We start from the raw sequence: 25,129 nt of genomic DNA, 5'->3' as shown, positions 1-25,129 counted from the left end.
TTTAAAGTCAGTTAATTTTAAAAAGATTCTGTTTGCAAGATACAGAACAGTGGTAGAGGAAAAGTACTCCGCTTTTTCTAGAACTATTGCTATTCTGCCAAATAGATCTTTACAAACAGAGAAAGAGAGCTCAATCCAAGTATGAGCTCAACCTCCCCTGTTATTTCTCCACTCCAAATCCTCTTCTTATGAGGCTGCTTTTCTTTGCAAGCTTGTGTAGAGAAGCCCTCTTAAGTATACTTAGCCCCTTAAAACCCAAAGCTATTTACGCTCAAGCTAGCTTTGATATCAGCCCACCCAATTTCTCTTCTCCATGATGCAAAAACCAACAAAAGTTAGAATGTATACAAATGCAAGGGTTCGCATGCATTTTTCCAAGGCAAAGGTTATCCTCTTTATCTAGCTTAGTGCTCTTAAAAACAGCATGAGAAGTCTCTTGACAACAAAATGCCTAATTTCTTTTGTCCTAAACACAAGAGCCCATTCACCAAGGTTTTGTGGAGTTCAGAGCTGCAAGCCAAGGTTGTTTGCTTTTGCTCTTTGATGCTAATAGCAGAATTGAAATAAGGATCAGCAGGGTGACTGCCTTTGTCAGGTACAGTACAAGCCACTTGGGTAAAATAGAAGGGGAAACAGTGAAGATCAACGGAGATGAAAAGGAAGAGATGATATTGTAGCTCAGATCCCTGTCACGCCTGTGGTATGAAATGTCTGCGGCATTTAATTTTAAATATTTCATGTGAATTTTGTCACTGATGAATAGTGATTCACTGTCATTCAGGGAGAAAGAAAGATGGAAGGCTTTTGTTCAGCAGGTACAAACGAACTGTTGTGTAGGACAGGGCAAAGCTACATTGGGCATTAGTCCTCCTAACACAAAAGAAAATGTACAGTTCTTCAATGTCTTTTCCTAAAGAATAGTATACATATTTGTATGCAGCATATTTAAGCCTCATCCTCCATTATGCATACTGGTTAATGAAGCAGACAATCCCACAGTCCAAGTTTCTGAACAGACGTCAGATGGGAACAACCCCAGAATGAAAAGGAGCTACTGAATTAATACTGAAAGGCTTTTTCTCCAGTTACTGGGCTACTTGATCCCTTTAGCTATACCTCCCTTGGTGGGGGGGATCAGATTCCGTACTTCCTTTGTGAATTTCAAAGAGAAATATTTTAAAATTAGAAGCATGAAGGGGAAGGATAACAAGAAATACTGTGAAGCAAAGAGAGATTTTTCTAGAAAGTGTCACACCTACACACATTCAGCTGCTAGTTAACCAACTCTAACAAATTTTCAACTCCAATTCCTACCCTTTTCTCTGCACATACTTTAGAGAGCTCCCTCTAGCCAAACTGTGCATTATGAATCTCACGAGAATGTGTTCATTCTTATTTGGACATAAATTGTATTTTGCCATAATGTATTTTGCTTGGTTTTGACTTGAAGGGCTATATTAATCCAGACCCTATAAATTTAAAACAGCAGAGTGTAGCTTTGTTTGTACAGTATAAACCTAGCCAACTGTGATAGACAAAGCTGTCCCAGCCCAAAACACTATTGTAAGAAACTGGAAAATTGCATGGGGGTAGCTATGAGGATACATTTTTTTAATAAAAAATGTTTAATGTGATGTGCAAATTAGACAAACTTGTTTCTCAGTTTGCTATTATTGGCAAAATGACTTTTTTCCAACCTTGAGCTAAATTTGTACTTGTAGCTGCATATATCATAAAGAAAAATGTTTTTTTAATAAATTACAATTAAATGTTCTATAATTGTATAATTACTAGGAAAATTTAGAATTTTCATTTCCAACAGGTTTTTTTTAAGTAATTCTATTTCTTTTAAGTATTTTCATTTTTAACTGACTATGGTATATAATAAAATGTTCTTTCTGTATATTTCCAGCATTATTATATGATTTATCTATTTTTGCAATTACTGGAATTATAGAACATTTATGAAGGTTTGTACCAATTTTCTCTTTAAAAATAGCATGCAGTAACTTTTATTGAGTTTTTACACAAGTTCTCACGTTGTATTGAAATTGTTTAAAATTTTGCATCCATATCATACAATTGTTACTTGTTTTTTTTTCTCTCTCCCCTCTCTCTCCTCTCTCTGTATATATATATATATATATATATATATATATATATATATATATATATATATATATATATATGGCACTCCGTCCACCCATCCACCCACCCTTATAGGTAGTCTTGGTTCTGTATTAGTATTTCATAGTATGTCATGTCTTTCTTTCTTCAGATCGTTTTTCCTGGCAATCTGTAGTTATATCAACCACGGTATATTGCAGCCTTCACCAGATAATTCTTCTCCATATCTCTCTATACCTCCATCATTGGACCTACATTTGATGTGAATTTAAGATGTCTTCCTATCAAGAAAGAAAATTTTATTCAAATAGTCTTTGATGTTGAACATATGCATATTCGATTCAGAACCTTACCTAATGCATTGCTATACAGTATATATCCTTTAATTTATTAATAGTACGTCCTGGATGGAGTTAGTAGCCTTAAGAAATCAAGAATAAAACAGTCAACTTTCTGATGGTCAGTTTTTAAAATTGTATTAATAGCAATTACATTTTAAATATAATAGACCGACATATATTTTATTGTTGTCATTGCCTTGAATACCATTTCTAGTAGGCAATGTGATGTAAATACATAAGCTAACTGCATGTCATCTTCAGGCACGTCTGTTGGCAAAGGCTCCTATTGAGCAAATAATGCTCCAAAAGTATAGAATTGTAAGAAGAAATGAAGATTAAATAACAAAGATCTATTTTTCTGAAAGTTCAAAAGGATGTGAACTAGCTCAGAGTCTATATGGTCTCTGGTTCATAAAACAAAATTCCATGGCTCCCTGGAGTTACTGAATGATGCTAATAACTGCTCAGAGTAATCCAGAAATGCCGGAGAAATATGGAGGAGCCATGGTTTGAGAAAGAAGTAACATGAAAGAACTTTTCAGTCCCCTCTAGTTTCTCAACCTCATCAACTTTAAGATAGACTTCAATTCCCAGAATTCTCCAGCCAGCATGCAGATCTAGATGACTGACAATGCTAAATGTTCCTCTCCAACTTCACCCAGAAGGATGCAAATTAAGAGTGAGAATAGCTACAGCAGTAGAATTGCAAATCTGAAAATAATTCCTTCTGCCTCTGCTACCAATCTGCCTTTGAATAAGTCAGGAAGCTTTTTTTTTTTTTTTTTAATTCTACCGCTCTTTAAATTATGCATTTTGAACTCTGGCAAAAAATAAGGTGATGGAAAAGCAAAGACAGGAAGTGAACCCACTTTCCATACTGCCAGTAAAGGAAATAATACTGTTAACAGTATGAGGGATCATAAAAGCTTGTGTGAAGCCCTAAACATTCCTTTTGGATGGATCCAAAAGGAGTGATTAGGGTTCACCACAAGCTTTTATTGGACAAGTGGAAATGCTATGCTCCCATATGCTCCAATAGGTATCCAACTGTTTTTCAGTACAAGATTATTTGAGATTAAAGAATGTTTAAATAAAATATCTTTGGATTGACAAAGGTGTAATTTGGGAAAGGAAAAAAAGATTCAGGAAACTAAGGGTTTCGGGAAGCTGGCTAATCTTTCTGGAAACTCAATGCGATATCATTGGACAACAGGTATACCCCAACTATGCTGAAACTGTATATTCATTAAAATATTATAGTGTGCTAATAATAATAAACCAAGGATATTAGGAACCAAACATTACGTATTTGCTTAGCCTCTTCATAAGTGGTTGCCCAAAAAATCTGTACTGGCATCAAGAGTCTATAGATGATCCAGAGGACCTTTATGATTAACTGCATTGCATATAAGGTTTCTCACTTCATAAACTACTAAAGGCAAGCTATAATATTTAGACCACAGCATTTTTCTATAGAGAGAATAAACGGTCAAATCTTCATAGCACTTTGCTGGTGTAAGTTTCATTGACTTGTGCTGATGGAATACTCAGAAGCAGGCTGTGAATTATTAAAACAAAGGATCTTATGTTCTATGATGGTCTCCCTTCCTGAACCAAGCAAAACATAAATTACAGTTCCATAAGTGTAACTAAGCTTTAACAAAAGATACATCCTTCAGTTTCTAGCACTGAGTCACTTAGAGGTAGTTGGATTAATGAAAATCAGAATAAGCAGAGTCAGCACAGTAATCGTCAGTGCTTCTGGACATTCGAAATATATATATTTCGGTAATATATATATTTCCAGTAAATACCACCTCAGACTGGCCCCACCCCCATCTATTCTATGATTCCTGAGTCCCAGCTGATCAGGAAGAAATGGGGATTTTGCAGTAACCTTCCCTGGAGTAGGGTGGGAATGGAGATTTTACAGTATCCTTCCCCTGCCATGCCCACCAAACCACGCCAAAGCCATGCCATGCCCACCAAGCCACACCCACAGAACCGGTAGTAAAAAAAATTTGAAACCCAACACTGGGCCAGATGCAGGAGTTCAAGCAGAACCCAACATATCATTCCTCCACAGGGTAATTGTACTCCACCTTATTGGAGTGGCCAGATCCATAGGCCACTCTGAGGTTCCAAAATACACTGTAATATACACTGTAATATTAGGAAGCTCATTATTGTGTTCTATAGCCTCGCATCAGGAACATAATGCATATGCAAAGTATATACCAGAGTCCTATACAGTACATACAGTTGTTTGGTTTTCTAAGCCATGCATTATTCTGATCCAAACTACAGCAAGATATTTCATCTCTTGTGGCTGCCATGCAAAAGCAAATCCTGCCAGTCACAATCACAAAGCTTTTTTCACCGCTGGCTTGGATTGTTCTGACAGTTTTGCCATTTTATCACATCATCCTGTCATCACTTTTTTTCTGGGCCTTAGAACAGCTTCTCAATTTTCAGCATGAGGATTTGGGGTCAAGATGTAACAAAGGAGATTGCAATCAAAGAACACCCTTTCCTTATCTTCACAACACAGAAAGATTCAGAACTTTGCTTGAAGTTCCAACAGATATCCTAGAGTCAACCAGACCAAATTATCAAGATTATGGATAAACATGGTTATTGTTCTTCTGATATACAGTCTGCCTTATTAGTCAAAGAGCTTCTGTCTCCAATTGTAGAGCAGCAACTACAAGAAATTTGTGCAAATTAAGAGATGTAAATTATTTAATGTCCAAAGCACCTTACCCTATTTGTTCTTTGCCATCATTAGCGGGAATGTTGTCCCAACCCTCCTATCTTTTTGTAAGGGCCTAAGGATGTGGCTGTGCCAGTTGACTTGAGGTAGTAGTGGGGGATCAACACAATGAAGATGGTTGATTGAGTAATAACAGATCCCACCTCCCTCCCATTCTGCCCTCCCCCATGTATTTAATGTTTGTTTTTAACTTTTTATGTTTTAGATTTTATATAACTGTAAGCTGTAAAATTTATAAATTTTATAAATAAATATCCCATCATAGAGCTAATGTAGCATTTTAGCTCATTCTGATAACCAAAGAGTGATACAATATTCACATTCTCCGGCTCTTTTTCACTGATTTTTTAAATTGAAATCCAGCAATTGGAGAATGAATTAAAATTCATTGATGAGTGAATAAACACAAGTATTTCACCCACTCCTTCAAATTTTATCACCTCCAAAATTGCTTCCAAAGCACAGGTGGAAGCAAAAAGTTATTTTCTCTACGAGGAAGGTCAGTGAAGAAAACACTGGTAACTCAAAAGAGGTGCTTGATCTTGCCTATATGGCTTTTCTTCTGCACCCCAGTGATCTGCTTATAAAATGCACAATCCACTGACCACAATCTCCATGTAATTGCTCCTGGCACAAATTCAGAAGCCATAGAATTGGGGCACCTTCAAAATTATAGTAAGAAGAAACACATCTTAAACACAGAAGATGACATGGAAACTGATCTAGCTAATTTTTTCCTGTGATACCATAATGACACTTTTGCCCATTGCCTTGGGATCATTCTTTTCATAACAAGATTAGATGAAGTACTCCACAATACTCAATACACAATACAATTTCCAGAGGCAACAGAAACTATCACAGACTCCTTTGTCACGAGGGCTCGGGTATGAAAATCCAACACTGAAGGGAATTCTTGAAGAAAAAATATACTTCAAGCATTCAACTATTTTGCAGAAATGAACATATGGCTTATTTTTATTTGTAAACATACAAAATTTTATACACTCAGAGACATTTCTGAGGGAGAAAGAAAGACACACACACGCACCTTTTTTCCCTAAGAGGGAAGAAGTAATAATTTTGGATTACAATTCCTAAAAGCTGGTTCACTTCACATTGCTATCAACATGTATTAGAATACAAAGGATCTAGGAAGGATTTCCATTCTCATCTCTGAAATGCCCACATTTCTGGCAACACTGAAATTACATTACAAATTTAGTATTTTTTTCAAAAGCTTGTATTTTTCTCCCCTTCATACTCAGCTGTTTGTTTGCCCTCAGTGGTGTCATCAAGCAACTAAAATCTCACAGGCTAGGTTTCTGATGTCATCTCTTTCATCAAGCAGCTTTTGACTGTGAGGATGCATGAAATTGATCCAGTCAATAAGAAGCAACATCATTTAAAGAACATTAGGATGCCAAATAAAGCTTTAAAGTGTATTCCAGCTTTTTTCTCTCTTTCTTTCTTTAGAAAGGCTATTTTTTACCAGAGTGAAATTCTCTAGGGAACTGGAGATTATATGGCAAATCTCTACTGATCTGAAACTGCAAACATTAAAGCATTAAATCTTTATTGAAAATATTTTTCCCCAGATCATGGCTCTGCAATGATCAACAGTTAGTAAGAATCTCTTGGCATTCAGCAAATGGACAAATCAAAGAAAATGCATTTTTAGAAATAAAGGAGAAAAATCAAGCTGTTGTTAACCCCAAAATGAGTCAACAGCCATATTCCATCCTCAGGGAACACATAGTGAAACATCTAACTTCATGGAAATATTTCAGTTTGCTATTTTTGGAAGAAATATGAATTTGTCAAAATTAATCAAACAAGAATTTTTCCCAGTGTCTCTTACCAAAGGGGAGGGAGGGCTCAGCTGAATAAATTCAAGGTAATCTTTCACTGTGTCAGGGATTAAAATTTCCTTCTTAAAAATGTCAATTATTTTTATTTGTTATAATCACCCCATTCACTCACACTCAAGTTCCTTGGTTAAGCAACCAGTTTTCACAGTGACAAAATGCAGAAAAAAAACAAATAGGAAAATAAAAGGAAAAAGAAAATATATCTTTATTTCTTCACCCCTGCATGTCAAAAATGACTCAAAATGTTCATCAAAACTGTTTTGGGAGATTAAAAAATACTTGTTGGAAGATGGAATAGAAATAAATAAAGTATTTATACAAAAAGGTAACATTAAATAAATGTCACTAATTTTAAATTTTTGTTTTAAATTTTTAACCATTTAAATGGGCTAATATTGATATAGAAGAGATAGAGATATATTTGTGTCTTCAAGGCCCTGTTGATTCCTGGAGACTGTCTGGAGCAGTTCCTTCAGTTTTCTTGGCAAGATTTTTAGAAGTGGTTTGTCAGTGCTTTCTTCCTATGGCTGAGAGAAAGTAATTGGCCCAAGTGGAACTAGAACTCATGATCACCTGGTTTCTAGTCTGGTCCTTTAACCACTACACCAAAACCACTACACTCTCTTTCTCCATTTAAAAGTACACCAGAATTAGCATTACATTCCTGAAAACAAAGACACTAAATATTTCATGAAATACACAGGGTTTCATTTAAAGATCAGAATCCCAAGCTAAGCATTGAACAAGCAGTGTGATGGTGCAAATCATACAAATGCAATTCTAAGCTGTGTCACTAGAAATGTAACATCATGATCAAGGTAATTTATTATTCCTCTTTTTTGTATTTGTCAGACCATATCTATAATACAGATTCCATTTTCAAACACATTTAAAGAACAGCGACAAACTGGAGTATTTCAAAAGGAAAGTAACCAAACAGACAAAGGCCCTAGAATGAAAATGAGGAATATCTAGTAGTAATATGTACGATTTGCCTGGAGAAAACAGGGCTATGGGGAGACATGGTATTTGTATCCAAATACCTGAAGGGCTGTCATAAAGACAGCAGAATTGTTCAGTTTTTGCAAAAGTGGCGACAAACAAAATGGATAGAAGTGACTAAGAAATCAATTTTGGCTAAACAGAAAAAAAATATTAATCGTAAGAATTGTTCAAAAATGGAACAGCCTGTTTCTGGAAGTAGCCTCTCCTTCACTGGAGGTATGTAAACAGATGGCCATCTGTTGAGGATCCTATAATAGTGGAATCCTCTTTGGTCATGAGGTTGGACTACATGATCTTCAAGATCTCTTACATTCTGTTATTCTATAATTTGAGAGGCCATCAAACGGGGATAAATTAACAGATATATTTCCTGCTCTGTTGAAGAACTGTGAATGGGAAAATAGGGATAGCTAAACATTTCCCTAATACAATTTGGAAACCCATCTTTTGTAAGTAAATGGCAAAATACAAATATTAAATTGCACTTTAAAAAACTTTCTAAATCACAATCTCCATAACCAACACTTAAGAAGAATCATAGTTATTAAAGTGTTTCTTCAAAATATACATCCACTTATACAATGCAAATTATAATAATCCTGAAACTACGAGATGCTGAACAGTCTGCATTTCAAAGCTAAATGTCTTGATACATAGTCCCCAGGTGAACATGCATATTATAACAGCTATCTGTTTAATTTCACACATCCCCTAATCATACAATGCAGTCCTTATCTCAAAAAGACTGTATCTAAAGACTTATGGAAATGTATAAATGAGTATGAAACACAGTTAAAATGCTGTTTGTGAAAAAAATATGATTGCAATGTACAGTATTTAAAAAAAAAAAGACTGCAAATTAGTAAGGAAACAGGACAAAACAGAGTTATAAATGTACATATGCAAAACAGACACAAGTTGGAAACAGACTGAATTCAACCCAACATGTCCTATATGGAGTGTCAACATAATGCAGGGGTTAAGGAGTTGGGACTAAGATTGGAGTGGCCCTGGTTCAGGTCCATCTTCAGGCACAGTTAGTGACTTTCCACTAGACTTTCTGCTTGGATTCAATAGGATTGTTGTGTGGGGAAAATTGAAAAAGAGTGTGCTATGTGTCTCATCTTGGGCTCCTGAAGGAAAGACAAGATATAAATCTAACAATTGAATAAACTTTTGTTCAGGAGTAATGGCCATATTTTCTTTTTTGATTCAAAATTAAATCCTCTTGGGCATAATTCATTTATAGTTAAAGAGAGATTTTCTAAAGGAGCGAGATAAAAGAATTCCATCTGGTGAGGCAACATTTTTTAAGGACTAAAAAGGAGAAAATAGGGGGTGGGAGGTAAAGATTTAAAAACTTTTGCCAAAAAGCTTAAGAAGGAGTGGATGTAAGAAACTTTAAATTGGATAAAGGAGATAAGTTATTCTGAATGATTTTTTTTAATGAAATTACTTTTGAGTAAATTGGAATTAAAGTAGACAAGCAAATTGGACCTTTGTGGGAATATTATTTGTTTATTATTAAAGAGTATAGATAATTGGTAAATTTTATAAAACAGAAGATAAAGATAATATGAGCAGACTATGATGTTGACTGTAATTACTGCAATGCAATTTAACATGAAAGTATCAAAGGCACAAGAAGAAAAAACGGTGGGGGATCTCGCCTTTTACTTTTTCCCTTGAAATTTAAACATTTTCACTTTTGGATTACAATATTTACAATGACAACCAACAGAAAAGTGTCAAAAATAGCAGAGGGGAGGAGAAGATCACTAGTCCAACCTGCAGAGAGAGGAATTACACCAGATTTACTTCAGATAATGTTAGAGGAATTGGGCAATATGTTACCTGAATCACTTGATACTAAACTGACTAAATCACTGGATACTAAATTGACAGCTTTTGAAAAAAGAATGGATGAAACATTTGTAAAGATGAAAAAGGAGATAAAAGAAGAAGTCAAGAAGATGGAAAGCTCTGTAAAGTAAGTGACTGAAGATGTAGTACAAATTAACATTAACAGTGGAAATTCCAGATAGTAAAACAGAAGTTATAGATACAGAGCCGGAAAGAGAATTAGATAATTTGACACTACTGGAACTGAGAGAAAAGGAGATTGAAGAGATTGAAGAAAGGAGATTGAAAAGGAATGACCTCTCCAGAACAGAATAGAACTTCTGAGAAAAATGTTAAAATTACTAAAGGCAAATTACCAAAAGATGGACAATTTTGTGAGCATATGGAGACAGAAAGATGTCAATTCAAGGGAGTACGCCTATTTTTCTGAAAGATATAGATCCTTTTCGAGAATAGATATGATTTGGATTTTGAAAAATGTAACTACTAAAGTTTCTAAAGTAGACATATTACCAAAGTCATTTTCAGATCATAATCCTATCAGTTTGGTTATAAAAGAAAATCCAGTTCTTTTATGCAGAAATTAAATGAAATATTATAGAAAGAAGGCATAATTTAGACAAAGGTACATATTTAATAATGTTTTGGGACATAAATAAAGCTTTTTCAGTTATTTCATACCACATAATACTGAACTCAAAAAGAAGAGGCAAGAGATAACACAAACTTTTTTGGGTGAGATAAAAGTAGACAAGATGAGAGAATTGTGGAGTAAAGATTTTAAAAGAAACTTTTCAGTTAAGGGCTTTTGCAGAAGCCTTGGTGCTGGGTTTAGAAGACCCTTTAAAAAGAATTGAAACTTCAATAGGCAAATTAAAAGAATTTGGTCCATTATCAGGTTTTAAAATTAACAAACAAATCAAAGATGCTAACAAAAACCATAAAAACAGAAGTTCAAACAGAATTGATGAATAAAAGATTGAGAATAAAGTACAATATTTGATTATCTTAACTATGACAAATGTGATACAATAGTTATTGCTGGGGACAATTCCTGTGTTAAAAATAAAAGTCTTGCCAAGAATTATGTTTTTTCTTAATTTCAAACAATATCTATTTGACAACTGATGCACCATTTTAACAGCAGTAAAAGAATACAGTATATCTAAATTTGTGTGACAGAGGGAAAAAATATGAGATAAATGTAAGGTGTTACAAGATGTAAAGGAAATTAGAGGATTCAGTTTATTTAAACTGAAATTGTTATCGTAATGAAATTGTAGTTTACTGTTTGGAGAGGGTACTGCTAAGAAATAGAAAGGCATACCATAAATTCCTTCAAGGCAGGGAGAACCACTCTCATTCCAAAATTCAATCACCATCCCATAGATTGTTACAAGGATAAGTGATCTGCCCTTCAATGCAGTACAGTATATTGATAATTAATCTGAATGAAACTAGAGGTATCCATAACATACATCTCTGACATTTCCATTGCTGTTTAAAATCTAAATATATTCTATTGCTGGATTTATGGTTTAAGATGTTATGCTTATATTTCAGTATTAATATAGCATTACTTTATTTTATAATGCATATTACCCAGCTATACATTGCTTTTGTATGGCCAAATTGATATTCACATGAAAGTCCTAAGAAACACTAGATCTTCTTAGAAGAATCATTCAATCTTCATATAGCACTTTAAGTTCTCTTGAGATGTGGAATACACTAAGAAAAGAAATAGTGTATTTCCAGCCCAGGTTCATTTCTAATGGGTTCACTCAGGTGTCTCTTCAGTCCATTATTCTTTAATATGCCAACTTAAAAATAAAACAAAAAAAGCACGAAAAAAGGCACTGGCATTCCCCAAAGTGTATCCATATTTTTATTATTATGAATTATTTTTATTAATCCTGATAAATACATTTGAATCAAGAATTGCATAGGAAAAATGCAATGTTTAATTATGTTGCTGTCCAGATGATATGATTCAGGTCACTTTATAGCATGATTCAAAAAAAAAATCAAATTCATCTCCATCTAAATTGCTTTTCTCTAAGGACCAAGTTCTGCTGATATTATGAATTCAAAGGATAATAATATTTTTATGTTGATTAGTAACATTCCCTTTCTAACTGTTTTGCACTGTTAGTTGGTCTGAGCAAGAAACAAAGCAAAAGCTGCCTATATTGACCTGATCATTCATCAAATCCTCAGTTCCTGAATGTTTAATTTAGCCTGCAGAGAAGGGCCTTTTAAATGGCTGAGGAAGATTAAGCCATATAGGTAGTTGAATAATCTATATAGGTAGCCAAGAACTGCAAATATAGGTAGCCAAGAACTGCTCCAGCTCTTTATTCCATAGCTCATTTTTCTAGCAACTACACTATAGCAGTTCAGCAAAACTAATAAAGCAAATAAGAAACTACATTATAAATTAAGAGATCATGTTTTCCCAATTCATGAGCTCAGCACATGATTACAGTGATGTCAAGAATGGGACAAAGTTTTAGAGGGGCAGCAGGTTTTGCCATAAACAATGATGCAGAGCTGGGATCCAGCCAGTAGTGGGTTTCACTTACCTTCGCTACCTGTTTGGAATTGTGAGTGTGCGTGTGGTGCTTCTGTGCATGCGCAGAACCTTTTGCGCAGAGCATCCATGATGATGTCCGGGTGGGTGGGCGGAGCCTCCCACCACCACCACTACCGGATCCAGCCCATATAATACCAATATCATTCCTATGCAAATCCCTCAAGTACTTTTTCTTTTCCTTCTTTTTAGTTTAATTCTAAATTATTTCATTATTTTTAATTCCATTCAGACTTCTGGAGGCTCCTTGTTTAGCCTTCTTCCCCTTATTTCAAGAATAATGTTTTATTTCCATCAAAAATTGCTTTGTAGTTTCTCTGCATGCTTTAATCTTAAGCATTTCATGCTCCGATTATATTCTCTGAAACTCTATTTTTCCATGTACATTGTTTCCATTACATTTTTCTCAACTTTTTTGCAGCAATAACACTCTAATATGAATTTATTTCTCATCCACAACTTTATTTATCAAGCAATTTTTTCATAGTTCCTATTTGAGTACCTCCTCATACATCTACATAAGACCACACCTATAATACTGCATCCAGTTTTGGTCACCACACTATAAAAAAGATGTTGAGACTAGAAAGAGTGCAGACAAAAGCAACCAAGATGATTAGAGGACTGGAAGCTAAAACATACAATGAACAGTTGCAGGAACTGGGCATGGCTAGTCCAGTGAAGAGAAGGACAAGGGGAGACATGATAGCAGTGTTTCAATATTTGAGGGTCTGCCACAGAGAGGAGGGGGTAAAATTATTTTCCAAAGCACCTGAAGGTCAGACAAGGAATAATGGATGGAAACTGAACAAGGAGAGATTCAACCTGGAAATAGGAAGAAATTTTCTGACAGTGAGATCAAACAACTAATGGAACAGCTTGACTTCAGAAGTTGTGGGAGCTGCATCACTGGAAGTTTTCAAGAAGAGATTGTACTGCCATCTGACAGGAATTGTGTAGGGTCTCTTGCTTGGGTGGGGGGTTGGAATAGATGACCTACAAGGTCCCTTCCAACTCTGTTAATCTGTGGCAACTTTTTCCCCCTCTGTTCCAAGCAGTTTCTATATCCTGCCCTCTTCATTCCATTTTCCATTTATCTTTTTGAGAATGAAGACATATGCTTTGTCTTCCTGAAGTCATGTTTTATACTTCTTTCCTGTTCTTCTATTTCCTGTCCAGTTTTGGGGATTCACCACCTCCAAAGTAATCTGTCCCACATTCAAAAGTTTACATCATCCTTGTATCCTTTATTAATTAATCCAAATATGCACCACAAACAAATTTAATAATAACTTGTTCTCTAATCTTTTGCATGGCCCACCATCCACTTATGACCTTACTAGCGGTGCATTTCAATACATTTCATCTTATTAGTATTTTAGTATTTGAAATTAAAGGGAGAAATATATGTTGGATATAGTATTTTAATTATTTATTTTTATTGTATTGTAAGTTCTATAAATTACTTAAACTCTATTTGTTTCCAGATAGCAGGAAAAAAAAATCCCATAAATCAATAAACTGACTGGCAGAATAAAGTCTTTCCAAACTTGGCAGTTTGTCCTCAAACTCAATTTTGTTTCTTCCATTATCATCATTCATTGGAACATAACATACAACTATCATCAACCTACTTAATCCTATTTTCATATGTATCAACAGCAATTCATATTTTCTTGTTTCAATCATAATTGAATCTATCCATTTCACTTCTCAGCATGCATTAATCAATTCTATTTCAAATGATAAGACCACATTCATTCAGTTCTTTTACATTTTCCCCATTTCTCTTAATTTCATAGTTACAGTGCATTCAGAAAGGTTGTACAAACTTTTTTAAAAAACTTCCAGTGTTGGAACATTCACAGCTACTGGAGACAAGTTATTCCACCGATTGTTCTGACTGTCCAAAAATTTCTCCTTAGTTCTAGGTTGCGTTTCTCCCTGATTAGTTTCCATCCATTGGTTCTTGTCCTGCCTTCAGATACTTTGGAGAATAGCTTGACTTCCTCCTTTCTGTGGAAACCCCTTATTGGAGCACTGCTATCATGTCACCACTTAGTCCTTCTTTTAATTAAACTAGACATACCAAATTTCAGCAACTGTTCTTTATGTGTTTTAGCCTCCAGTCTCTAATCATCTTTGTTGCTCTTCTCTGCACCCTTTCTAGAATCTCCACATCTTTTTTTTTATAACGTAGTGACCAAAATTGGATGCAGTATTCCAAGTGTGGCCTTACCAAGGCATTATAAAGTGGTATTAATACTTCAGGTGATCTTGATTTTATCCCTCTGTTAATGCAGCCTAGAACTGTGTTGGCTTTTTTGGCACCTGCAGCACCTTGCTGGCTCATATTTAAGTGATTGTCCATTAGGATTCCAAGATCCCTTTCACAGTTACTTCTATTGAGCCAGGTACCACCAGGTATATATGTACTTTTGGGTTTTCTTGCAGAACCTTACTTTTTCATCATTGAATTTCATTTATAGAGCCCAATGTTCAAGTCTGCCAAGATTCTTCTGTATCTTAAGTCTATCTTCTGTAGTGTTAGCTATTCCTGCCAGCTTGGTGTTGCATGCTATGTTTTCGTCTCCAAGCCTTTAATCATCCTAGTTAATCATCTTGTACTGTTGGCTATTCCTGTTAGCTTAGTGTCATCTGAAAATTTGATGAGTTTATCTTCTATTCCCTCATCTAAATCATTTATGAAGATATTGAAGAGTACTGGGCCTAAAAGGAACTTTGTGGCACCTTACTGCTTCCTTCCTTCCATGTAGATGTAGTGAACTACGCATTGAGTATGGATTCTCAGCCAGTTATAATAAATAAAATACAAATAAAAAATAATAAAATAATAAATAATAAAATAATGTATAAAATACATGAATTTTAAAATAAAGGAAAATACAGGGAGGGAATTTGAAAATCTGGAATTGAAAATAAAGAAATATATGAAATTTATGTTTACCACCAAAATAAGGTATAAGAAATGAACAATTAAGACATAATTAACTGAAGAAATTTAGCTAGAAATGAAATATAGCAGGAATTCAACTAGAAATTTAATATGACACAAAATTTGAAAATGTTAGAAGCAGGAATCTTGGCAACCTTAGAAGCACAAAACCTCATGTGATACTGTCTGTATTTTTCAAGATGTTGGTATTCTTGTGAGAGCTCTCTCAGAATCTGTCAGTGATTCTGTGGAAGACTTCATGAGATTTCAGCATTGTCATAAACTTTACTTACATAAACATTATTAGCAAGCAGACATACAGTATAAAATAGGGCTATTGGGGAAATTTGTCCTTAACTATACAACTGATTAGTAGCAAATTCTTGAAAGTTCCCCAGTTCAATTTATTTTTCTTTTCATTAAATGAATATTTTAACCCTTTTAAATAATGAAGGTACTGATTTTTCATATAACAAGCCTTCTAATTCCACAACCACATGGTTTCCCAGCCACCAGCCATAGTCCTCAGATAGTATAATCCCAGGATCAGACCTCTTCAAGTTATACCCTCCTACATCAAATTTACCCCCAAATATTCCCCATTTCGGGAGGTATTAAATACTGTATAGGATGTCTTCTTAAAAAGGCCTAAGTAATTTTCTATTATGATATGAATCATGAGATCTGCTACTTTATTTTTAAAAGTTTAAATTAAATCTCTATACTATATAATTGTGTTAGGTTTTTAAAAGATATGCCATTAATCTATTCTCTCTAGTATTACTGTGAATGGTAAGACGCTATTCATTGCAGTCAGATACTACTTGTTACAACCAGTAGCTGCTTAGAGGACTGAAGAACCAAACAACTGATTGTTTCAATATTCTGAGCAACAGTTTGCTTATTTGCTTCCAGCTTAATTTCAAGGTTGATTAATAATCTGTTTGTTTCCAGACAACTGATTTGACATTGATTGATTAATATGCAGTACTAGAGTATCATCGTATTTGGAGCATTAGGTCTGGAAAACACGAACTATTTCTTTAATTGGACTATAGTTGTACATTAAGAATGCAAGATTTAACTTTCCTGAAAAACATCTAGCTTCATTTATGCCTTAAAAGTACATTTAATCAAAGGGGCAGCATATTTGGCTTCTCTTCCAAAGTTGTCGTTTCTTTTATCTTTTCCATTATCATTTCCACATACATCACTTCTAAAGTAGGGAATATTCTGTAATTGTAGGAGCTCCTCAATTAGTTTAGAGTCCTGATTACAATAGGATTATGAATTGTACTGCAATATCAGGCATACTTACCTATATTTTACCATGAAATTGGTAAAATCAAATAAGCAATAACATAGATTTCATTAAGGTAACTCTAATACTACTCTGGAAGAAATACAGAACTTTAAGAAACTGTAATAGGAATTGATCTGTTATAGTGAGGTAATTAAAGTGGATCCCAAAACTCTCACCACCTGGGCTGAGCCCATTTCTAAGAAGTCTACTACCTGATCCATTCCTAGCTTTCTCATAATCTTTCACTTCCCCACACAAAAACACCCACATACTTTAAAAGTTATTTAATACAGGACAACAATTGGGGTGAAGGGCATCCAAGTTTGAAAGAAGAGCAACATTTAAAGTAAATGTCCTTATATCCAAGATGTGTTTCTATTGCGCTAAAATAAAATTGTCTAGAAAAGAATAGAAAAGTGAGGTAATTTGATTTTCCATGGATAATAATTACTTATTTATATTACCCTCTTTTCCATTTGCATTGTAAATAGTTTACAACAAGATCCAATCTACAGCCGTTTCTGAGTCAAAATACAGAGCAAGCAAAGCAATTCAACAGTACATTGCTTCAAACTTACTTTCTCTACTTCAAACATACTCCCCATCATCTCTGAACCTCAGCAATTCACAACCATTAACAATGTTGTCTGCAAAATTGCAGCAAATATGTCTGCAATGAAGGATGGTGGAGGGCAATGCAATTCCACTCAAGAGCAACATTGCTGCCACTAGACAGCAGTGGAACTCAGAAAATCACACTGCTTCCCTAGGTGGGATTATCAATCTTTACAAAAGGCAAAACTGGAACCAAAAGGTAAGAGAGACAGTGCAGAAAACAGAGCAACTCTAAACAGATGGACACTGTGAAATATCATAAAAACAGTGTAACTTTTTCCCTCGGTTCTGACCAGTTGCAACAGTGATGGTGTGCAGGTCTTCTCTTGGGTATTCAAGGATTGTTCACTGGATGTACATTTTCACTGTCTTCCACAGTTTTTCCTCTGTTGTAACTGAGAAGTTCCAATTGCTTTCCATAATCTCCACCTTTAAAAACTTGCCTAGGAGTTTAGAAAGTGTATACTCAACCAATTTTGTCAGCTAAATTCACATAGTAAGCTGAGTAAACATCAATACAATGATTTCAAAGAATGCATTAGTTTCTTCTCCTAAGTGCTCATCTTATTATTATGCCTTAGATACCCAGCCTTTCCAACACAAAGAGGAAATGATTTATATCATTAAAGTAATTCTCCTTAGGAAATTAATTAGATGTCTCTGCTTACTCACATAACATGCCACAGTTTACCTAAAGTTTAACACCTCCATTTCCTCATGAAATTGACAATCCTGTTCAGGGTTGCAAGACTATATTTTGTTAATTTAACAATCCAGAACTGTAATAATCTTCCCCATATATCTCACATAGTATTTCTGTCCATACTTTCTCCAAGAAATTCAGAATTCCACATATTACTGTACTTTCAGTTACCACAGGATGAAGCTTCCAATGTAATATGTGTATTTTTGGTATGTGCATGTACAAAAAAAAAGAGAGAAAACATGCTATCTGACAATAGCAAATTATAACAACTTGGGTACAGACTGAGGGAGATTGCTTTTCTATCTGATATTTACAACTATTATTATTAGAACAAATTATGCTTACACTGCACTGTGCAGCCTGAAAGCACTTTGCAGCCATTAATTAGTTCATCTTGTATTGGTGGCCATCTGGATCACCATCAAATTAAGATATGTTTGGAAAACAGTATCAAAACATGCAAAAATATTTTTTTTCTCTGGAGAACGCATGGAAGCATGGAAGAATAAAATAGATTGCATTGGGGGTGATTCACCAAAATCTTTTGTGGATTTCCACCAAAAACATCAATGACAGTGGCCCTATTTAACATCCCATTAAATCAGTTTTGTTAAGACTAGAATGAGCACAGTGGGCCTCAGCTCACATGTTCTCCAGCATGGCTATGAAGTATTTGTTGATCACAGTTTAGTGTCTGTCCTGAATTCTATTATGTGGTTAAATAAAATTAGAAGCAAAAGTTTCAAATTCCTCTTCATGACTTGGCGAGGGGAAAAAGTGAAATGTCAGGGGTCCATGGATCACTATAGATTGATCCCAATACTCCTTTGTTTTAGCAGGACATATGATCCCAATACTTTCTGAAGATGGAAAATTATCATTCTAATCCAATCACGTTAGAATTTCAAAAATCTAGCTCATTTTTCTTTTGTAGCCAGATGCAGAATTGAGAGCTTGGTCCATGATAGAACTTTTACATAATAATTCCACCTCTTCTTAATTCTATCAACAGTGAAGTAACAAAGAATCACCACAAATTGAGATAGGAAATAATGTTATGGAAAAGGCTGTATGAATTGTTACAGAAAAAGTAATATCAACAACCACAACAACTTCATATTGTTCCCTTTTTTACTTTTGGTTTATGATTCTTATTACTATGACTTAAGTGCAATCCAAGCTTTGGGATCAGAGCCAGAAAAACTTAATGTACACCATGTCATCTCAACCTCAACCTGTAATAACAGGGCAAAAATCAGAGGAAACCAGTGGCTGTTTACCTCTGCTGAATTTTTAAAAACAGCCATTCATATTCATTCATCAAGAAAATGGAAGTAGAAGCAAATATTATGGTCATGTTCATTTGTTTTTTTGATTACAAAATATATGTAAATTAAGAACAGCCATCAAGCTCTGGAGCTGTGCCAGAACAGTTATTAGTGTCATAAAATTGAAGGAAGGTGATAACAGGGCATTGTGTGCCTGCAAGAAAAAGTCAAGCAGCTGCCATCAAGCCCATCTGGAACAGGAAGCCATGCCCATGCCAGAGGGTCAGGTGGAAGATAGGTCCTGGCTACAATAACCTGGCTCCTTCTTTTCCTTTAATGGAGCACAGAGAAATCTGTTCACTCCATAGTCAAAAGTGTGATAATTATAGAGTAACAATCTCCACTGTCATTCCGGAGGCAGCATCCCCAGGAAATCTTGCTCTGCAATCAAGGAAAGAAGTGCAATCAGGCCCCTATTCAGGCTTTGTTTAGAAACAACCCCTGTGGGAGGAAGGAGGCTTTGAGATGTTGCTTTGTGAAGCAGGTAGTGAGATTGGCTGTATGGTACTGTTACTACCAGAAGAGCTCAATGCAAGTTCTTAGCAAAATTTTCATTCAGCTCCACCTGAAAAACCCAGGGAAGCCATAGGAAGGTTGTATGTTTGATGTATCTCCTCAAATTGTTCTAAGTAGAAATCTCTCTTCTGAACATAGCAAAGGATATCAGTGTCATTTTCCATGCTTCATGCCACACGTAACTTGAGAAGTGCAGGATTGGTCTCCATCAGGGCAAACTAACTGGTGCTCTTCCAATGTTCTGAATTACAACTTCCACACTAGTTACTTGCTGGATTTGAAATGTAAGATAACTAGAAGACACCAGTTCTTCATCTCCTAGTCTAGACATTGGTTGGAAAATTGTAGTTCTTGAACGATGTATACACATGACATGAAACACTTATTAATTTAACAATCAACATTACTAGCTCTCTCACTGTCACGGCGCATCTAAGAAAATGCCCTGATGTTATATGGCATAATATGTTTGTCACAATTAAACAAGAGTGAGACCTCATCCCAACAGTGCCTAGGTGAATAGCAATAGGGCTCCGGAAGTACTCTTGCTCCTGTGCTTTTTTAAAATCTGGCATGTGTGACCATCCTGAAAACTTGAATCCCTGCTGGCATCAGACTGATCTTAGAAAATTAGAAAGTTATTCAGATGTTGGTAGAAAATAGGTAGGAGAGATACAAGGAATTTTTCTATTACAACTCTTTGCTCTATAAATTCTTGGAGCATCTCCAGAGGAAACTGAGAATTGAAGAGTTTGTGTTTGATGTCAGTTGTGGGGCTGGCCTTACTTTTATCCTGAATGAGTCAGCTGCCTCAGGCAGCAGATTTTGGATGTCATAAAAAGATAGCAGTGTTAATTATTTATTTTGTTATTATTTCATTACTACTGCCAGAAATGGTAGTTGATGGATTTTCTCTCTCATTTGCCAGAATGATTTTGCCAACTCTGAGTAATCTATGTACCTTGGGTAGGTGATTTCATTTACTACTGTGCCTTAGGCAGCACTCTGTCTTGGGCCAATCCTGTGTCGGCTGCATACTCAGCCAGTAGAAGTTTTTGTGTGTGCGTTGAAAACAAAATGAACAAGTCTTCTTGGATTTTGTTTGAATGCCCATGATAATTGGATCACATGAGCACATTTACAACACAGATTTAAAAGGTTTAATATTTCCTCTCCTCAGGGAATGGTAATTTAAGAGAAAAAATGGGAATTCTCAACTGGAATTCCAGCATTTTCACCAACTTCCAGAATTCTTTAGCAAAGCTAAGACAGTTAATCAGAAGCTTTTAATTTTCCAAGAGTTCTTGGAGTGGATCTTTTCATTAGTATTGGTAGCAGCATAACACACACACAATTTTTCCTTTTGTTTGTTTGCTGCCACAGTAAGTCCAATTCTTTTGTCAGCTACACCATCATTTTAATCCTTCACAACATCATGGGGTTATTGTTGGAGGAAACAATATTTAGAGAAAAAATTGAAAAAGGTTTTAAAAGAGAAGCTGAGCAAAAAGGGGAAAATCTCTGGTTCTGGAAAGCACTTATTGGGTGATAAATCTTTACTTCCAGTTGCAGGACTAAGATTTGCATTAGTTAACAGTACCTTCTAACAGTAGTTAACTGTTAACATTAGTTAACAGTAAATACTACCTTCTAATGCTTAATTTTGGACCATCTACTTAAAAAAATAGTTTTTGAAAACAATATCTAGGTTTAAGTTTTAAATCTGCAGGTTCACATGGTTTCAAAACCTGGCATAGCTGTTAAGTCATCTGAACCTCACAATGACCCATTGCCAATCTGTTCTTCAATTTACCATTGCATTATAGATGACAATAAAAATCAGATCCCCACTTGTCATCTAGATATCCTCCAGTATTCCTAACAATTATTCATTTGTCTATATGAACAGGTGATAACAGCACCAAAGGACCGGCAATGCTTGCTGTCGTTTGCATTTCTGTGCAGTAGTGGAAGTGATAGTAGCAGGGAGGGAGTTAGAAATTAGTAAATCCAGGAAAACTCTTCCAAAGAGCTTTCCAAGTTTGCATGGTGCATAATATCAAGTGCTGTGTGAAAGCTGTTTCCAAAATCCATGCATCTGTGTTGTTTCTTGTAGAATTTTACCAAGTATTTTTATAAAAGATTTCATTATGCACTTTATGCATAATGGAACTGCATTTGGCCTTAATGAATCTGTGATACTGTAAACGGAATGTGTAATTTTAGTATTGGTGGGGCTGGCTAAGTATTTATTTATATATCTTTTCCTTGTCCACAGAATAAATGAGCTTCTTGTAGTTTTGCCATCCAGAGACACAGGTATCAATCAATAGTCAAGTAACGGCTTGAATTCAGTTGAGAGAATCTTTTTTTAAAAAAAAAAAACTATGCACTGCATTTAGCTATTAAAACAGGAACTATTGATTGAGTCCCATCAACTCCCAGCTAAAACCAGTGACGAGCTGCAAATCAACACAGAAATCCAAGAAATAAGAAATGGTGTGAAAATATTTAATAATAATAATAATTATTATTATTATTATTATTATTATTATTATTATTATTTTATTTTATTTTTATACCGCCCTTATCCCGAAGGACTCAGGGCGGTGTACAGCCTATTTAAAAACACAGACAAACAACAATTTAAAATTTAAAATAATTAAATAAAATGGCTCAGATTTAAAACCCCCAAAAATTTAAATACCCCAATTTAAGACTATTTTGTTGATAGTCCGGCCTGGCGGAACAACAGGGTCTTCAGTGCGCAGCGAAACACCCGGAGGTTGGAGATCTTACGTATTTCCGGGGGCAGTTCGTTCCACAGGGCTGGGGCACCCACAGAGAAGGCCCTCCCCCTGGGTGTCGCCAGCCGACATAACTTGGCCGATGGCACCCTGAGGAGACCCTCTCTGTGGGAGCGAACTGGTCGGTGGGAGGCTATTGGTGGCAGGAGACGGTCTCGGATACGTCAAGGATGATAATAATACATCAAGGAGGATAATAAGTGTCAAGGATGGTTAGAAATTAAAGACATTCCTGCTTCTGAAAACAGGATATTTCTTGGCACACCAAAATCTAAAACAAAAGAGTGATTCGAGAGAAGACATGAGAAATAGAAGATGTTGCTAAAATTATCTGAATTAATTCATTTCTAATTGAGTTGAAGTACAACCACCATAATTCCCAGTTCTGTCTCAGAACTGTTTATGCTGTTGTCCAATAAATCTAGATCGATCAAGCTGGGGAAATCTACAAAAGGAATTCAGAATCATCTTGCAATACACTCATTTATTGGTAGAACTCAAATTTGATTTGGTTTCTCCCACTGATACCTTCTGTAGCATTTATTTTGGGTAGAATGGAGGTGAATTCTTTTTCTTGTTCTTGAGCAACCTGCAGCAAAGCCAATGTGAGGATATATCCATGATTCATAACTGGATTAGACTTCTGAAGGACTTAACTTTCCCTGGAAATTACATAGGAGAAAACTTGGGGAGTTAAGTGAAAAGAAAGGAAATATTTTAATCATTCAATGAAATAGTTGAATACTGAAAGCAAACAAGAGCAAATTACACTGCAAATTAAATTTACGTTTTCAATGTTTGTTTTATACATTTACAAAGATTCTCATGCAGTCCAAGACAATATAGTCATTCTTCCATCTTCAACCTGGCTTGAACAGTTAAAAACAACTCAAAAATGTTACTCAAAAACACTATAATCTAAATGATTTTATGAATGAATGAATACACAGCATACTTACTCTTTTTTGTTTCTCAGTCATGTAAGGCATTCAAAGAGTCTCTGGCCTTTGCTTTAACCACTATAACTTATTTTAGACAGAGGAAGATGTTAAGATAAGTTACTTATTTCTTTAATTAACACTTTGCCTCATTTTTCATTTTCAGTAAAGACGATGACTATTTTTCCCAGGATGATATGTCTATAAAGCAATCTTTGACCAAACCAGTGAATACAGGAAATGTTTAATGACCAAGCTAATGGCAAACATTTCAGAACCACAATTTATGAACTGGCATGCTAAACTAGCACCACATATTCTTCTTTTTATTTCAAAGATGATTAAGCATTTTGAAGCTCCTAAAATGAGGAGACAAATATGGCCAGTCAGACGTTTTTGTACAAAAAATCCTTCAGGAAGAAGTCTTACCTTCAGAACAGAGTTTCCCAATGTATCCAGTGGCTGAGCAATCACACTGTGGTTCACCATCCAGAAGAAAGCAAGTTCCACCATTTTCACAAGGATTCTCTGTACACAAACCTTCCATGTCCAGGCGGACTCCTTGGTGTCCCAGAAGCTGAGGTTCTGAATTGCCGTATTTCAGGTCCATGATAAATCCTTTAAATGGTGGCTCACCCAGGACACTCTCAAGGGTTAAGGCTGCAGGACGGATATCTGATGGGACACCTCCCAAAAAGAGGTCACTAACAATATTCATATACTGACGTTGTGGACGCACCTCACCAGGTTTGGCTTCACCATCAAGAACCAGAACTGTCCGGAGATGGTTGCGACTAACCATCAAAAAATGTAAATTGCTGTCATTGACCTGCTTTTCTGTAACAATTGTAGCCTCAGCACAGTCTACACTGAACTGCAGCTGAATGCGTCCATCCATCAGGGATAAACAGAGAAAGTCGCAGACACCACCATCATCAAAGTAGAGAAGGAGCCCAGCTGAGATGTTTGTCTTCAGTTGGAAGCTTAGGTCACTTCTTGTGCTTGCATCCCAGCGGAGATAACGAGCCCACTGATTTGGAAGGCCCATAAACTCAAGGCCAAGACAGAGGCTGAGAAAGGATCCCAACAATAAGGTCACCTTCAAGGTGAAAGAGGCAGAGTGGAGTGAAAAGTCCATTTTTGATAGTAGTGCTTATTTTCTCCTTTGGGAAAACAAAAAATATTAAAGCCACCTACACGAGAGTGAATGGCTCTTTAACAGTCACTGAAGCCAGTAAATTCCACAAGAGAGAAAACTCTAAATTGGAGAGGTAAGATCTTACCTGTCCCTAAGAATACAGAGACCTTTATCTGAGAAGGAAAGAAAATATTGTGAAGATTTTCCAGGGGAAGCAATTTTGTAAGGATTGGATTTCCACTTATGGTA

General features: G+C 35.5%; 1 protein-coding gene across 12 annotated transcripts in view; it reads right to left on the bottom strand.

The window, feature by feature from the left end:
* Positions 1 to 24,880, bottom strand: part of NRXN3 (neurexin 3) — a 1,226,878-nt gene extending 1,201,998 nt beyond the window's left edge. For 5 of the 12 annotated variants that reach the window (XM_070931446.1, XM_070931448.1, XM_070931449.1 and 2 more), the window contains exons 1-2: positions 24,172 to 24,880; positions 24,054 to 24,064 (exon numbers count right to left, since the gene is read on the bottom strand). In XM_070931446.1, coding sequence (XP_070787547.1) covers positions 24,054 to 24,064; positions 24,172 to 24,880 — 720 coding nt within the window. Of the gene's footprint in view, positions 1 to 17,464; positions 17,480 to 23,445; positions 23,448 to 24,053; positions 24,065 to 24,171 lie in introns of all 12 variants that reach the window. The other 7 variants (XM_070931456.1, XM_070931452.1, XM_070931455.1 and 4 more) reach the window with 3 other exon arrangements.
* Positions 24,881 to 25,129: the final 249 nt, after the last annotated feature.

The sequence above is a fragment of the Pituophis catenifer genome, unplaced genomic scaffold, assembly GCF_029215685.1.
Source record: "Pituophis catenifer annectens isolate HBS135680 unplaced genomic scaffold, rPitCat1.0.hap2 SCAF_1, whole genome shotgun sequence".
Taxonomy (NCBI): Eukaryota; Metazoa; Chordata; class Lepidosauria; order Squamata; family Colubridae; genus Pituophis; species Pituophis catenifer.
Note: the sequence above shows the minus strand (reverse complement) of the source record. Positions and strands in the feature narration are given on the sequence as shown.